The following is a 13258-nucleotide window of genomic DNA, read 5'->3' as shown; positions in this document are numbered from 1 at the left end:
GGTGCTGCATATGTTCTTGTAGATGGTACCACTTGTATGTAAAATAAACTGAGAGAAAAAGGCAAAATAAACCAGCAAGTAACATTTCACTGTTAGAGCAGAGGACAGAAAAACAATAAAGGAGAAAGTCCATTACAAAAAAAACGTTGACACCCATCAAAAGTTTGCTCCTTACTTCAACATTCTACAATGAGCCTAAAGCTGTGGCCTTATGTCCTGGTTTTGTTAAAAACAAGACCAGTTCTCTCTTAGTGATTTTTCTTTCAGCTAAGTTCTTATAGGTGGCTGTACTTTTCTGAGTTTTAGCCTGCGTATTTTTCCTCAGATGCTTTACTCGGTGCTGATAGGAAGCCAACAGAATGCTGAAGAAGCTCATGTTTAGATTTATTACCATGGTAGCCAAGAAAGACTGATAAGTTTTCCCACGTTCCGTTGTGAGACAGGCGTGTTTGAGGAGGGGTGGATGGAACAGGTTGACTACAACTGACCAACAGAAGTATTCCATCCCGTAATCATCATACCCCCTACATAAGAGGGTGATCACGAGGGTCATTCTCTCTTCGCCCATGGCCGGCATGTAGAGAGGCCCCTGTCTGTCTGCCTGTGATCCACAGGCCTCAGGCCCTGCATCCTGCAACCAGGTTCCTGTTTGCTGTGCAGTCCCGCCCATGACTTCCGGGGCCTGAGCGGCAGCTGCTAGAGCCGCCAGCTCCGCACACCCAGCTCTGCTGCTGGAGTGACGCCAACTCCACATCCAGCACTGGAGATTGGTTTTGTATGTTTTGTATATATATTCTCTATTTATTAGTAGCATTAGTAAAACCCTTTAAAACTCTACAACTTGAAGTCTACTTCTCTCTTCCTTTCCTCTTATCTTTCCAATCTAAAGGAAGGGGTGGCGGGAAATGAGGGGATAACAGAGAGCATCTGCCATGGTTTTTTGCTGCCTTGCTTTAAACCTTGACACCTTACAATCAGATTGCATTATTTTCATTTATTATTGTATTTACTCACTCGTTGCCCCAATCCAGGCGAGCAGTGATGTGTCGCTTGACGTCCTTCATTCGATCGTGGGTGAGGTGGCCGACAAGGACCTGCCTTCTCAGGTCCAGGATTTCATTCATTATGTGCCACAGTCGGTGAAAGAGATCCCCCTCATTCCTCTGCGAGATAAAAATATAATTGCCTCTGCATCAACTGCATAAGCTGATAATCCTAATATATACAGACATGGTGGAGAAATCAAGAAAACTTCCTTATTCCCTTATTTAGTCATGACCCTTTTTCTCCCCATCGTGCTGTGATGATTTTACCTGCATGTATGTGTGTGTGCATATAAAATAATTTCAGAGCGTACCACAGACCCTCTCTTTGCAGCACACTCACTCTAAAATTTCATTCCAATCGGTTATGTCTCATGTTAATGCAGTCTAATTTATGTGATATATGACAAAAATTCAACAGAAAAATTGTTTCATGCCATAGCACTGTTTTATTCCGAGAGCTGCTGTCTCATCCAAAATGAACACACGATCATGCAATTCAAGAGTATTTAAACTCACACATAAGGGATCAACAGGGAATAACTCCTAGTATTCAAACTCTGAATCAGAGTGTTAATGTTCTTTTAACTTTTTCTTGTATGGATATAACTGTACCCACTACAGTCTAACCGTAAATAAACAGTGTCTTGTAGACAACCTCTTGTCCAGACAGCTGTTCTTCATCTAACTGTTAAGCAGGAGAAATTATGTGAAGGCTTTTTAAACCACATCCTCCTACTCTAATTATACACTAGTTAAGGGCATAAACAATTTCCCATAACAGTTTCCTCCCAAACAGAAGGTCTTTTAACTCTTCCCTTCACCACTTCCAAGTGGTATTACTTGAGACAGTTTTTCTGAGAAACTTTAGCTCAAGGAAACTACTGGAACCTCCATTTAAGTGATGCATCACACAAAGTTGAAAAAAAACACTTCTAGTCAGATTTGTTCTCCTAATTCTTGCCCAAAACCCTAAGCCCATTTCCCTTTTCCTTCTTCCTAGGAACAAATGGCATAAAAATGAAGTTCAGCTACTTCTGCTGGTAATTGCTCTGAAAAGCTAAAATTCACTTACAAGCACCATTACTCTCTGTTAATAGCTTCTATATTCCAAGGTCCCTGACAAACTAGCATTTGATAAAACTACTCTTTATTTCACATCCATTCACTTCATAAGCCTAAGTGTGCCCACAAAATGGGCATTAATTTATTGTTTGTCTTGGCTTTCTGTCGGAAAAAGAGAAAGCCAGTGTATTTTGAACACACAGTAACAACAGCAGTGAGGAAAAAGTTGCCAAAAAAGAAACAGCTTCAGTAAGAACAACAGGAAGATATGAACTTCGTAAGAAAAACAAACAAACAAACACAACAAAAAGGTTATACAAAAGGTCCTTGAATAAGGAGTAAGAGACAAAAAAGACTTTATAGGAACATTATAGTGAAGTAGGTTGACAGTATGTTTTCACAAGTTTTCCATCAGACACTTGTATATAAACATCTCATTTCTACAGTTAAAAAAAAAACAAAATTGAACCAACACTAATTCAGGTGCATCTTTGTTTTCCGTATCTGATGATAAGCTCTACTGAAGTGAATACAAAAGACATGCTAATGTTTAACAAGACTATTAAGATCAAAATGACATTTTCAGGTATCCTTTATCTTCCTAAGCTTTAGAATTTTTCTATGAGTTGCTCATTTCTCAAAATGCTGCGTGGATCTGCAAGCAACTGTACTTGCTTTATAGATTTAGGTCTCTACACCAAGTAATCGTATTTTTGCTCCTTCTGTACCAGGAGTAACCAATGTACCAATATACTTGCTAATATGCACAAAGTAATCCCACTTAGCTGTGCTTCAGACATTTGAGAAAACTAATCTAGAGAAATTTCAAACAAGCTTGGAATAAATGCTCTTGTTTCTCAAGGAACTGGTTCATATTTCTTAATTATAATTTCACTGTCAAGTTTAAAATGCTATTACTTAGAATCCAACCAAAAAAATACTTGATTTTGTAGGTTCCTGTATGAAAATTTTAAACAAATTAGCAACTGTGTCACTTGCAGAGGCACTTCCAGAACGGTCACCTGGTTTGGAACAGCCTCTCTGAACACAATCCATACAAATATCTCAAAAAGTAGCAGACTAGCTACTTCTGTACCATCTCGGCTTGTAGGAGGTCCACTGGCACACTCATCACTGTTTGTTACATAGCAGAAGCAGCCCCCGTATCAGCAGGGCATCTGACAATTTAAGTCATAATTATCAAGTCAGCAATTATTTAGGATGAGGGATTGGAGACTCTGCAGATGCAAGTGAACAGGTTTTGATTACATTTGATGCGTGCACATGCTGTCACGTCCAAACCACGGTTTGGTTTCAATGTAGTAGATTAGAAGGTTAAATGTTAAAAATGGAAGGAAATCATGATGTAAATCACAATTTAAAACTGAAATATTTTAGTTAAGCCTTTGAAGACATGACTACAGTCAAGAGAAAATGAAAAAATTGAGTTAACGAAATAGCAGTAGGCATGGAAAAATGAAATTGCAGTAAGTCTTATGGCTTAGATTATGATGTGCAAAAACAATGTTAAAACATGCAAAACAGTCAGGAAACACTGAATTTCAGTCAGAATAAAGAGAGATACTGAACAGGTTCCATTCTGTGTGTTCTAAGTACACCAAAACAAAAAAACTTCTACCTGCGATGGTAGCCAATCCGAGAAGGAAATTGAAGGATTTCTTACAGTGAAAAAGTCACTGGTCTGAAACCTCTCAGAAGAATGGGAGGCTGCATTGAGCTCACAAGAGACATGGGAGTGAAAAACAGTCTGGGGAGCTTGTATCTGAGATCCTACTGATACTGCACAACATTCAGATAAAGAAGAATAATCCCACAGCTGTATGATTTATATAATGGAGTAAGAGCTGCTTAAATGACTGGTGACTCAAAACAAGACTATAAATAGAAAATCATCAGGTGGCTGAGTTTGGAAGAGTTTTCGCTAAGCAAAAATGTTTTCCTACCCTAATTAAAAAAAATTATCGATATAATCTTCGCTTCAACTGAAATTTTTAAGGGAGGTAATTACAGAATTGGAGAGGCCAGATTTACAGAGTGAGCACAATAGAGAGATGGAGTGATAAATGGAAATTATAGAAACCACACATACCATGGGTGTTCTTTGTGAAAAAAAGAACGGTTGCTTATTGCTACTTTGTGTTTGGTGCTCACACAGCTGCTATTCGAATACTATATCCAGTTCTTAGTCCAGAAATGCAATAGAAAATACAAGATGGGTTCAGCAAACGAGACTGGTTAAGGTTAAAAAATGTGATTTAAAGTTAAATTTGAGAAGATGAACCTACTAAGATAATGAAACAGAAAGCTAAGACTGTAAGTATCTATTAAAGTGGAACAATTTCATAGAGCAGCATTCTGTAGGGAGTTGTAATAGAATTACTAAGACTGGTATGAATTAAACACAAAAATGCATTCGTAAGTATGAGAAGAAACAACAGAACAAGGAAGGGTAAGCACTAATAACCATAGAACACCGTGAGTGTGATTTCATTCAACCAAGGAGAGAAATAAACTGATCTGAAGATGTCAGGGAGAGGGAGAAAAAGTCCAGAGCCATAAAATAACCAGGTAAGGAAAACAAGAGAAATGTGAAACATGGGACTTAAAAAGCGTGAAATGAGAAAGAAGTTCAAACCAGAATTCACTTCTGTAACGTGTGGTAGGTAAATCCAAAAATCAGCTCACTATTGCTGGTCAAGAATCATTCCCCAAACCTCCCTCTCAGCAACGAGGACTCAACAGTTGGCATCCCTTGATCTCTGTGCCATATACAAGAGGTCCTGGTCAAATAACATGTACACATCTCAGTCCTTGTGAGTGTGTGGATGTTAGAGGAAATAAAGATCCATGAGAAGATGACTACGAATAAAATCAACTGGCTAGGAATTTTTTAATAATATACTATATTTCTGTATTGCAATAAAATAGCAATATTATTTGTTACATTTATTTCCAACACTTCAGTTTAGCAAAGGAAACCTTAGATCCAACAGCTACACGATGAAGCTGGAGAAGATTCAGAAAGTTGCTAAAGTTTAGCAGCAGTAGTAGCCAATGATTTGAACAAATTAACCTAATTAGAACAGTTAAAAAACAAATTGAATGCTTTTTTTCTGAAATATATACTTAAACTAAACCAGAGCATCTATACAGTGTATCTTTTGAGCTGGTATTAAATCAAAGCAGCATTACTCAGGATACTTGCCACATAGAGTTGTTTCCACATCGTTCCCCAGTCTCTTAAAGTTGATGTCATTTCTGTAATAACAGAATCTTCTGTTGGAATAACCATTTCAAATTGTCTGTAACATGCAGAAGAACACATGATATTACACAAGCATTACAAAAACCATTATAGTTACTAATAGAAAGACTTCATCCTGCCAAGAGTGTTGTCTATCAACCTACATGGGTGCTCCTTCAGCCCAGGATACTTTTTTATTTGTGTATTTCATTTAATCTCCTTGGAAAAAAGTCTTGGGCAAAAATAATTTAATATCCATGGAAACTCCTGGTCCTAGAGAAGTCAAGGTGAGGTTTTTTTACTATGAGATAAGCATGTCAAAAAACACTTTCATAGCAGAGTAATGTCCACAGTTTCCAAAGGTATCTTGCCGCTTTAGCTTAGACTCCAAAACAGGGATTGTTGCCACTATTTTTTACATCTCTGCTTATAGAAGACAGAAAATGCCAGTCTTTCAACTGAAAGAGGATATAAAAAATCAAAAGGAAAGTAGTACAGTGTGAGTGAGTCCTTACCGACTTGATGCTGGCTAAGAAAGAGCTGGGTTGATTTGGTCAAGACTAAACTCTCCACCACGCCATCACTTTATGCACACCATCACCGCTACCACTTGGTTCTCGCACACAGAACCTTTCAAAGGTTTGCATTCATGACTGGATTACTTTTCTCATGTTACCATTTCTCTTTTATCACATTAACTTACCAAAGTGACAGCCCCTGCCCATGATGCACTGTAGGGCACATGGCCTGAACAGAAACACAGACTAACGAAGAAAATACAGGCAGAGATTGAATATTCTGCAAATCCTGTCATGGTGTCCTCTAACAAAAATTATTCCATCTTTAAGCTTTGTTTTATTGTGATGATTAACAAAAATTTTACTTCCCTGAACATTCAAGTTTAACTACACCCACTTTTAAAGGAGAAGGGATCCGAGGGCATGACAAATAACATGGCTTACACTCCACAGCAAAAAAATACTGTTTATGTGAAGCCATTTGTACCTGTGGGAGTGAGACTTTTTTTTTTTAAATATGATTACAGTCTTCATGATTACTTTTGTCCATCATGAAATATGGACCTTCTACTCACTCATTCATGCTCCCAAAATAAAGGTCATCTGCACCTGATGTTTAGGCCTCCATCTATTATGACAAGAAATGTCTTAAACGGGTTTCAAACTTTTACATCTCAGGTCTATCAATACACTTAAATAAATGACCCAATGTGAATTGACCCAGGTTAAGTAAAACTTGGGAAAAAACTATGCTGAACTAAGATCTCGGGTTTTTTAAAGTGATACTTTTAAAGAAAAGTATTATATCTAAAAAAGAAAAAATCTGTCTCTTCTAGTCAGAAGATTTGAGTTCCAAACCAAAATTTTAAAACTAGTTTTAACTGATTGTTCTGGTTTGTATTAACTCTTCTAAAAATGAAAAGAGATCAGTTGTAAAAAATAAATATTGGCTCTTTATCACCTGGAGAAGTAAAGGAAAAAACAATCTCTGTTCATTTACAGTTTTGGTTAATTTTTTTCCCACTGAACTGATACACTATTTTACCTTTTCTTCTGTGAAATGCCAGCTGTCTGCCATTGTACAGCTGCTGTCCTCAAAGAAAACAACTAATCCTAAACAGCAGATTAATAGCCAGCTTTTGTACAGAATAACTTCTTCTAATCAGGGCAATACCTTTCTTCAGCCAAACTTAACAATAGGAAGTGAAAACATTCAGTCATTTTCTCTTTCCTCTAGACAATACAGACTGATATTCCCAATTGTCCTGTCTTTTCAGAATGTCACTCCAATTTTATGACAACGTAGAAGTATCAGGTTAGCAAAGGACAACAATTTCAAGTCCCTGTAGCAGTAAGCTGTAAAATACTGTAACAAAAGCACCACTTTACCTTATAAAGAAAAGATCTTTAGTACAAGTAACTGACCATGTTTAAACATTTGAATCTGTAACATTTCACCTACCCTTTGTTCTTAACACACGCATTTTTCAAGTGAATGTAGTTGGATGGAAATATGCCCTGAAAAAAAAAGAGTAGTTTAAGTAAAAATAAAAAAAACCCACTCCCTTTATACAAGGTTTAATGTGCAAATGTGTGCTGAATTAAAAGTTGTCTCAGTAATTACCAACACAGATGCACAAAAAAAGAATGCAATATATATTCAGTATAGAGAAATGAAAATTATATATTCAGTAGAGTTTTAATCCTTCAATACTTCAGAAAATAAGATAAACACGTGTAGAACATGTAAGAGATTGCTTGAGAACTCATTTATCCTAGAGGTGTTTATTAATTACTCCCATCTTGACAAGAAACAGATCAGCTGGGAGGGGTAACATCTTACCAACAGCATCTTAAAAATAGTGTCTTCAGACAGGGATTTTCAAAATAAAGCAAAACAAATAAAGTTAATGAAGTTCAATGAAAGCAAATGAAAGTTCAATGAAAGTTCAAGAAAGTAAAAATAAAGTCTTTGGTGGCTACTATGCCCTGCTGTGGTAGATGCCTACCAAAGAGCCTCAGTGGCCTGACGAGGGTTTTCTAGTTATTTAATGGCTTTCCACTCTTTTTTTGAATGGACAGCCGTGCTGCAACAGTCATATTGCTCTTATGGAGCACTAACCTTCATAAATAAGAACAATAAGCAAAATTAAGTAACTCAACTTCAAGTTTCTGGCTGGGAATGCAAATGCTACAGCTCGTCACATAATGCAGTGAGGTAAAATACATATATGTTCTTCTTTATAAGACCACCTGTATAAAGCCTTCCTTTGGGATGACAGTGCCCCATTTTCTTTTAACCCAAACAGACATTAGACCTTTGACAAAACAACATCTATGCAGAGGCAACTGCCCTTATGAATGCTCTTACTCCTCAGTAATGTAAAGCAGTTCAGAAGAACATCTCCCAAGGACAGTCGGATGCACAGCCCTGCAGTTGTAACGATGGGCCAGAAAGGAGATGGCTGCACACGCGCACGGTCTGCAGACCAGCTGCCACACACTAGTTCTTTGAGTGACAAAACTGACAGAATAACAAGGGAAGAATCTTGCTCGAGAAATACCAAGAACAAGCGGAGTTACAAGGTGCTCTTATTGTTTTACTTTGGGAGAGACTCCCTTCAAAAATATAATTCAGAAAACTGTTTGCATTCACAGTAGGAAAGCAGAAAATATATATCTCATTTCTTCACACATCAAACCATGTTTAGAAAACCTATTCATAACTTCTCTCAACACGTTTGACAGACCACAAAGCAAGACTGACAGCAAGCATGTGGTGAGAATTGCAACAAAAGACACAGAAGATGCAATAACAAATCCCAACTGCTCATGTCTTGGAAATCAAATTGCAATATATATCACTGAGGTCAAAGTAGTAAACATCAGATTAGACTCTGTGGCTAAATTTATTGTTCACATTGACCTCCCATACAAAGCAAAGGAAATTTATGTGATCAGCAACTGCAAGCCAAGGCACAAGAGGCCAACAACTTACAATGTGAGCCCCTAGAAACTTTCAGAATTTAACGTATATGTGCCACATTCTGCAGCTGAAGAGACTTGGAAATGAAGAGAGAAAAAAAAAAGAGTGAAGCTTACAATGTGATTTAAAGGAGCAACAGATGATTTAAGATATTTCTTCAATGGCTTTAATAAGACTAAAAACTCTAGTACAGTATTGAGAAAAGAAAGGGAATCTTGAAATGGTTTCCCATACGAAAAACAAAATCTTTACAGTCACAAAAGAAAGACAACAGGAGAGATTAAGAAGATAGAAAGACAAATAAGAAAGCTAAACTTAAACATATTCAACATGAACAAATGCTGAAATATGAATTTCATATGTCATGTCTGAATGCAGAAAAAAATATATCAGTCAAGTCTGGTTTAGAGTACTATCAACTATACTACCACGGAGATCAAAGACCAAACAAAAATAAAATTAAGCATATATTTCACATAACAATACAAATCTTTTATTCAACTGATGCAATGCATGTGGCTAACATAAACTAGCTATCTCCACTTGCTGCTCTAAATTAATTCATAACATAAAGAAATATAGGCACAGTCTAAACAACTTTTCAAGTAGTATTTACAATTTGTGTTCTCCTTAGTCTTTTCCTTTCAATTTAGCTTTCTCTGAGATCACAATCTAAAATCAGAAATAAAAGAAAATTCACCATAGCCTCGGATTTGTAAAGTGTACTATCCTAATACATAGGAGCATTTCAGAAGTGTAATCCATGTCCAAATCTAATTAAAGCAATATCAGTAATATACTAAGCTCTAGTTTTCTTTTAAGCGTAAAAATTATATGCTTACATGAAGACTATAAACCTTTAAAAAGTAAATACACGTTTTTGCCATAGAATTCAAAACTGCAATTGACTTTTACCTTAACATTGGGGTTTTTTAAGGCAAATCCTCTGTACCAGCCTGTAAAGAAAGAACATTTTGCTTTTTAAACTACGCAAATGATTTCCATATGTAAAACAGATTTCATTTTTCCATTTTGGAAAGCTATGACAATTACGCAGTGCTGTCAGACTGCGCTCATTTAAAATACTTTCCATATAATAAAAGGTATTTTGTTTAAACCAGCTCACAATCAGATGTCTTAATTCACACATTTTTGGGAACTACTCTTTAACCCTGTATCCCCAGGTGTTACTTACAATGTAACCCAGGTATATTTTGCAATAGGCACCACTATAGATAAAAGGGAATGTTTTCATATTCACTGTAAACATTTACAAATAATTTTTGGACTATGTGTTCTAAATTTATCAATGACGTTACTCTACAAAATTCATAATATGCCTGATTCAATAGTCCTATCCCTTTCATAAGAAAATTTCTTACAAGACTAAAAGTATATAATCCTGATAAGAAACCAAAAAATACCTATATAATCCTAAATGATAAAAAAAAATATGTTGACAGATAAGCCTTAGGTAATGTAATGAGGGAAATTATTAAGAACATGTTACACTAGTAGCAGACATCTGCTAAAATCCTATTAGCATTCTCTGCCTCAGAACAGAGGCAGAAAAGAATGTTTACACTGTTTTAAGATTTAAACTGATGACTTTGAATTAATTTGAAACAGTCTTGATGGCAGCCAGGCTTCTCATGGAAATACCAAGAAAGCAGAAAAATTAAACTGAAAACTCCTTGCTGTTTTAACTGTTATCTTCTGTGAATGTTTATTAAACTGAGAGATTAAATAAAAAGAATGAACTGCAAATTAATTATTATAGGGATTAGAACTCATTGGAATTGTGAAAAAATTAAAAAAGAGGCTGGAATGTGTTATATCACTGACTTCAAAAATGTGCTAATTTAAGAAAATAAATGAATAGTAATGAGGTTCAAATCAATAGTATACAGTAGCTCATTATCACTGGAATTCCAGCTTGTGAACTCACCATCACATTTCTCTAATATCTGAACAGTGTCTCCAATCTCCAGTGATAGGCCATGTGGGACTGTCCCTCGAAAACCAGCTATTACTGAAAAAGACAGTAAATTTCAATTATTTGCACAATTAAAATTTAGTTTATTATTCCTCCTGTTAACAAAACCAGTATATTAACATGGGAAGTTAAATGTTAGGATGAACAGACTTACTGAAATTTAACAAGTTGTAGAAACAATCAGAGGTTAAGCAACTTTTATGAGCAGAAAACTTACAATACAGGACTTGGAAAAAACCCAAAACACTTACAGAATTACTAATCATGAATGGAAAGTTTGTACTTGATAACACTGTTAGCTAGACCATAACTACCTCATGGGGAAGAAACTGTTTTATTCCAAATGCTCACACTAACACATATCCAACCTCAGAAGTCTGCAAGCATCAACATTTTTCGTTGCCATCTATACCATCCACAAACCACAACAGGAAAACCTTATTTCACATTCACATAATGGATGCCATAGACCCAACACTCCATGTAATCCCAAATGTAAGGAAATGGTAAGGGGGTGGAGACCAGCAAAGCGTATTTTTCACTGAAATTTCTTAAGTGCACAGAAGGTCTGCCCTGCAGCCCCAGGCCTGAGCCCAGGCCGGGCCAGGAGCTACAGACATGGGCTTCCCCCACTGGAGACAAAATATGCCTCAGAAACAAAACATCCACCAGAGCGGCGATGTTCCCAAATACTTACAGTGGTCAAATTTTAAGGCTTATGTTGTTATTTTTTTCACTCGGAATCAAAATATAATACCCCAAAGCCACTCAAAATGCTTATTCCTACCAATGCTAAAAATCCACTAACATACCAGATAGCAATTCAGCTATTCATCCCTGCGCTTCCTACATTTGAAATTCTGAAATAAAAAATGCCCAATTCAGGTCATGAGAGCAAGGAATAGTGATTTTGATTCTCTGTATTGCAATATTCTTTTGGAGCTTAATTTTGAAGTTGATGAGCAAAAGAGCCTACCAATATCAGTAGGGCATGATGCACAAAGTTACTTGGTGGCCTAACAGCAGTCTTGCTGCCATCAAATATCTATCCATCTAGATAGGAAATCCCAAATCTCACAGCAAAGTGAAGAAACACGCCAACTTTGAGGCATGAGAAAAAAAAAGTCTTCACACATAAAAGCCAAAAGGAAACCCCATGGGTGCAGATATATAGGTAAAGTAACTATTCTTCCACCAAAGGACCTTCAAGATTTTGAGTCACAAAAATCCATTTTAGTGGCTCTTGCCTGCTGTTGGAGGTGTCCCCCTCCACAGACAGAAAATATGCTCAAACACAATATAACCTGTCATCCACCACCTGTGCTTGTGACATTGTCTGTCAAAGGTAGCAGGAGAGATTAGCTGTCAGCAGCCATGAAAACTGAAAATTCATTTGTGAATCTTTGCCAGAAAGTTCCAGATTTCAAGAGTGAACCAACAGGATACGGTTTATACTACAGGATGGCGTATAAAAAAAAGTACTTTTTTGCCAAATCTTTCTTCAGAGGCTGAAGGCTTCAAAACTCACTAAATTAAGTCATCACTTCAATCATCTCTAAATCATCACTGTGTGTAACCCACAGTCTTTATCTGTCCCTTTGATAAGAGCCTGTGAGATTACATGCCTGGTCAGTCCATAAGAGTTCGATATAACATGTGAGCAGTACCTGTAGCATTGAGGGTTTTTTTTCTCCAACGCATGTGTATTGCATCAATCTCTATTCAGTTTGGTGCTCATGCTGTTCTCCAAGGTATTTATTTACATAGAAATAAAATACCCTGAGATAAGCACACTGAAATAAAAAGAGTTACTTCTGCTTCACCACCATAATCGAGTATACCATTTTTGAAGAGGGTTGGTTGCAAGACAGAATTTTTACATTGAAAAAGTTTGTATAAAAGTTGAAAAATGAGAATTTTTCAATTAATTCTTATACAAGGATCTAAAAATTAAAAGAGTTTATTAAGTATGAAGAGATTAAAGTAAAAACACACCTTCCTCATCCCACCCACCGAATATCAATACAATGTCCACCTACTCTGTAGCTTTGGAATGACCAATGTAATTCTGGTCACCTTTCTAGCTTCAAGAAACAAAAGTGAATTTTGAAGCCTGCCAAACCAGCACATACATACAGCCACTGGAAAAAAAAACTAAAGAATTAACAGAACGAGCATGCAAAGCCAAACCAAACCCTTGTGTGTTATCACAGTTGTGAGATGTCTTATTTTTAAACTCCATGCAATAAAGAGAATGACAGTAATTTTCTTCTTAAGAGCCAATATATCCTGTCACATTGTTATGATCCAATTTCAATTTTTATTACTTAGTTACTAGATCTGTTAAAGATCTTTTTTTCTTTTGTCTTTTTTTTGTCCTCTTTT

General features: G+C 36.4%; 1 protein-coding gene across 3 annotated transcripts in view; it reads right to left on the bottom strand.

The window, feature by feature from the left end:
• Positions 1–13258, bottom strand: part of DOCK4 (dedicator of cytokinesis 4) — a 235345-nt gene that overhangs the window by 141706 nt on the left and 80381 nt on the right. For all 3 annotated transcript variants that reach the window (XM_082050185.1, XM_082050186.1, XM_082050187.1), the window contains exons 2-6: positions 10826–10909; positions 9793–9833; positions 7354–7409; positions 5335–5431; positions 1015–1163 (exon numbers count right to left, since the gene is read on the bottom strand). In XM_082050185.1, coding sequence (XP_081906311.1) covers positions 1015–1163; positions 5335–5431; positions 7354–7409; positions 9793–9833; positions 10826–10909 — 427 coding nt within the window. The remainder of the gene's footprint in view (positions 1–1014; positions 1164–5334; positions 5432–7353; positions 7410–9792; positions 9834–10825; positions 10910–13258) is intronic.

The sequence above is a fragment of the Streptopelia decaocto genome (assembly GCF_964273445.1).
Source record: "Streptopelia decaocto genome assembly, chromosome: 1".
Taxonomy (NCBI): domain Eukaryota; kingdom Metazoa; phylum Chordata; class Aves; order Columbiformes; family Columbidae; genus Streptopelia; species Streptopelia decaocto.
This window is presented reverse-complemented; position numbering and strand designations above follow the sequence as displayed.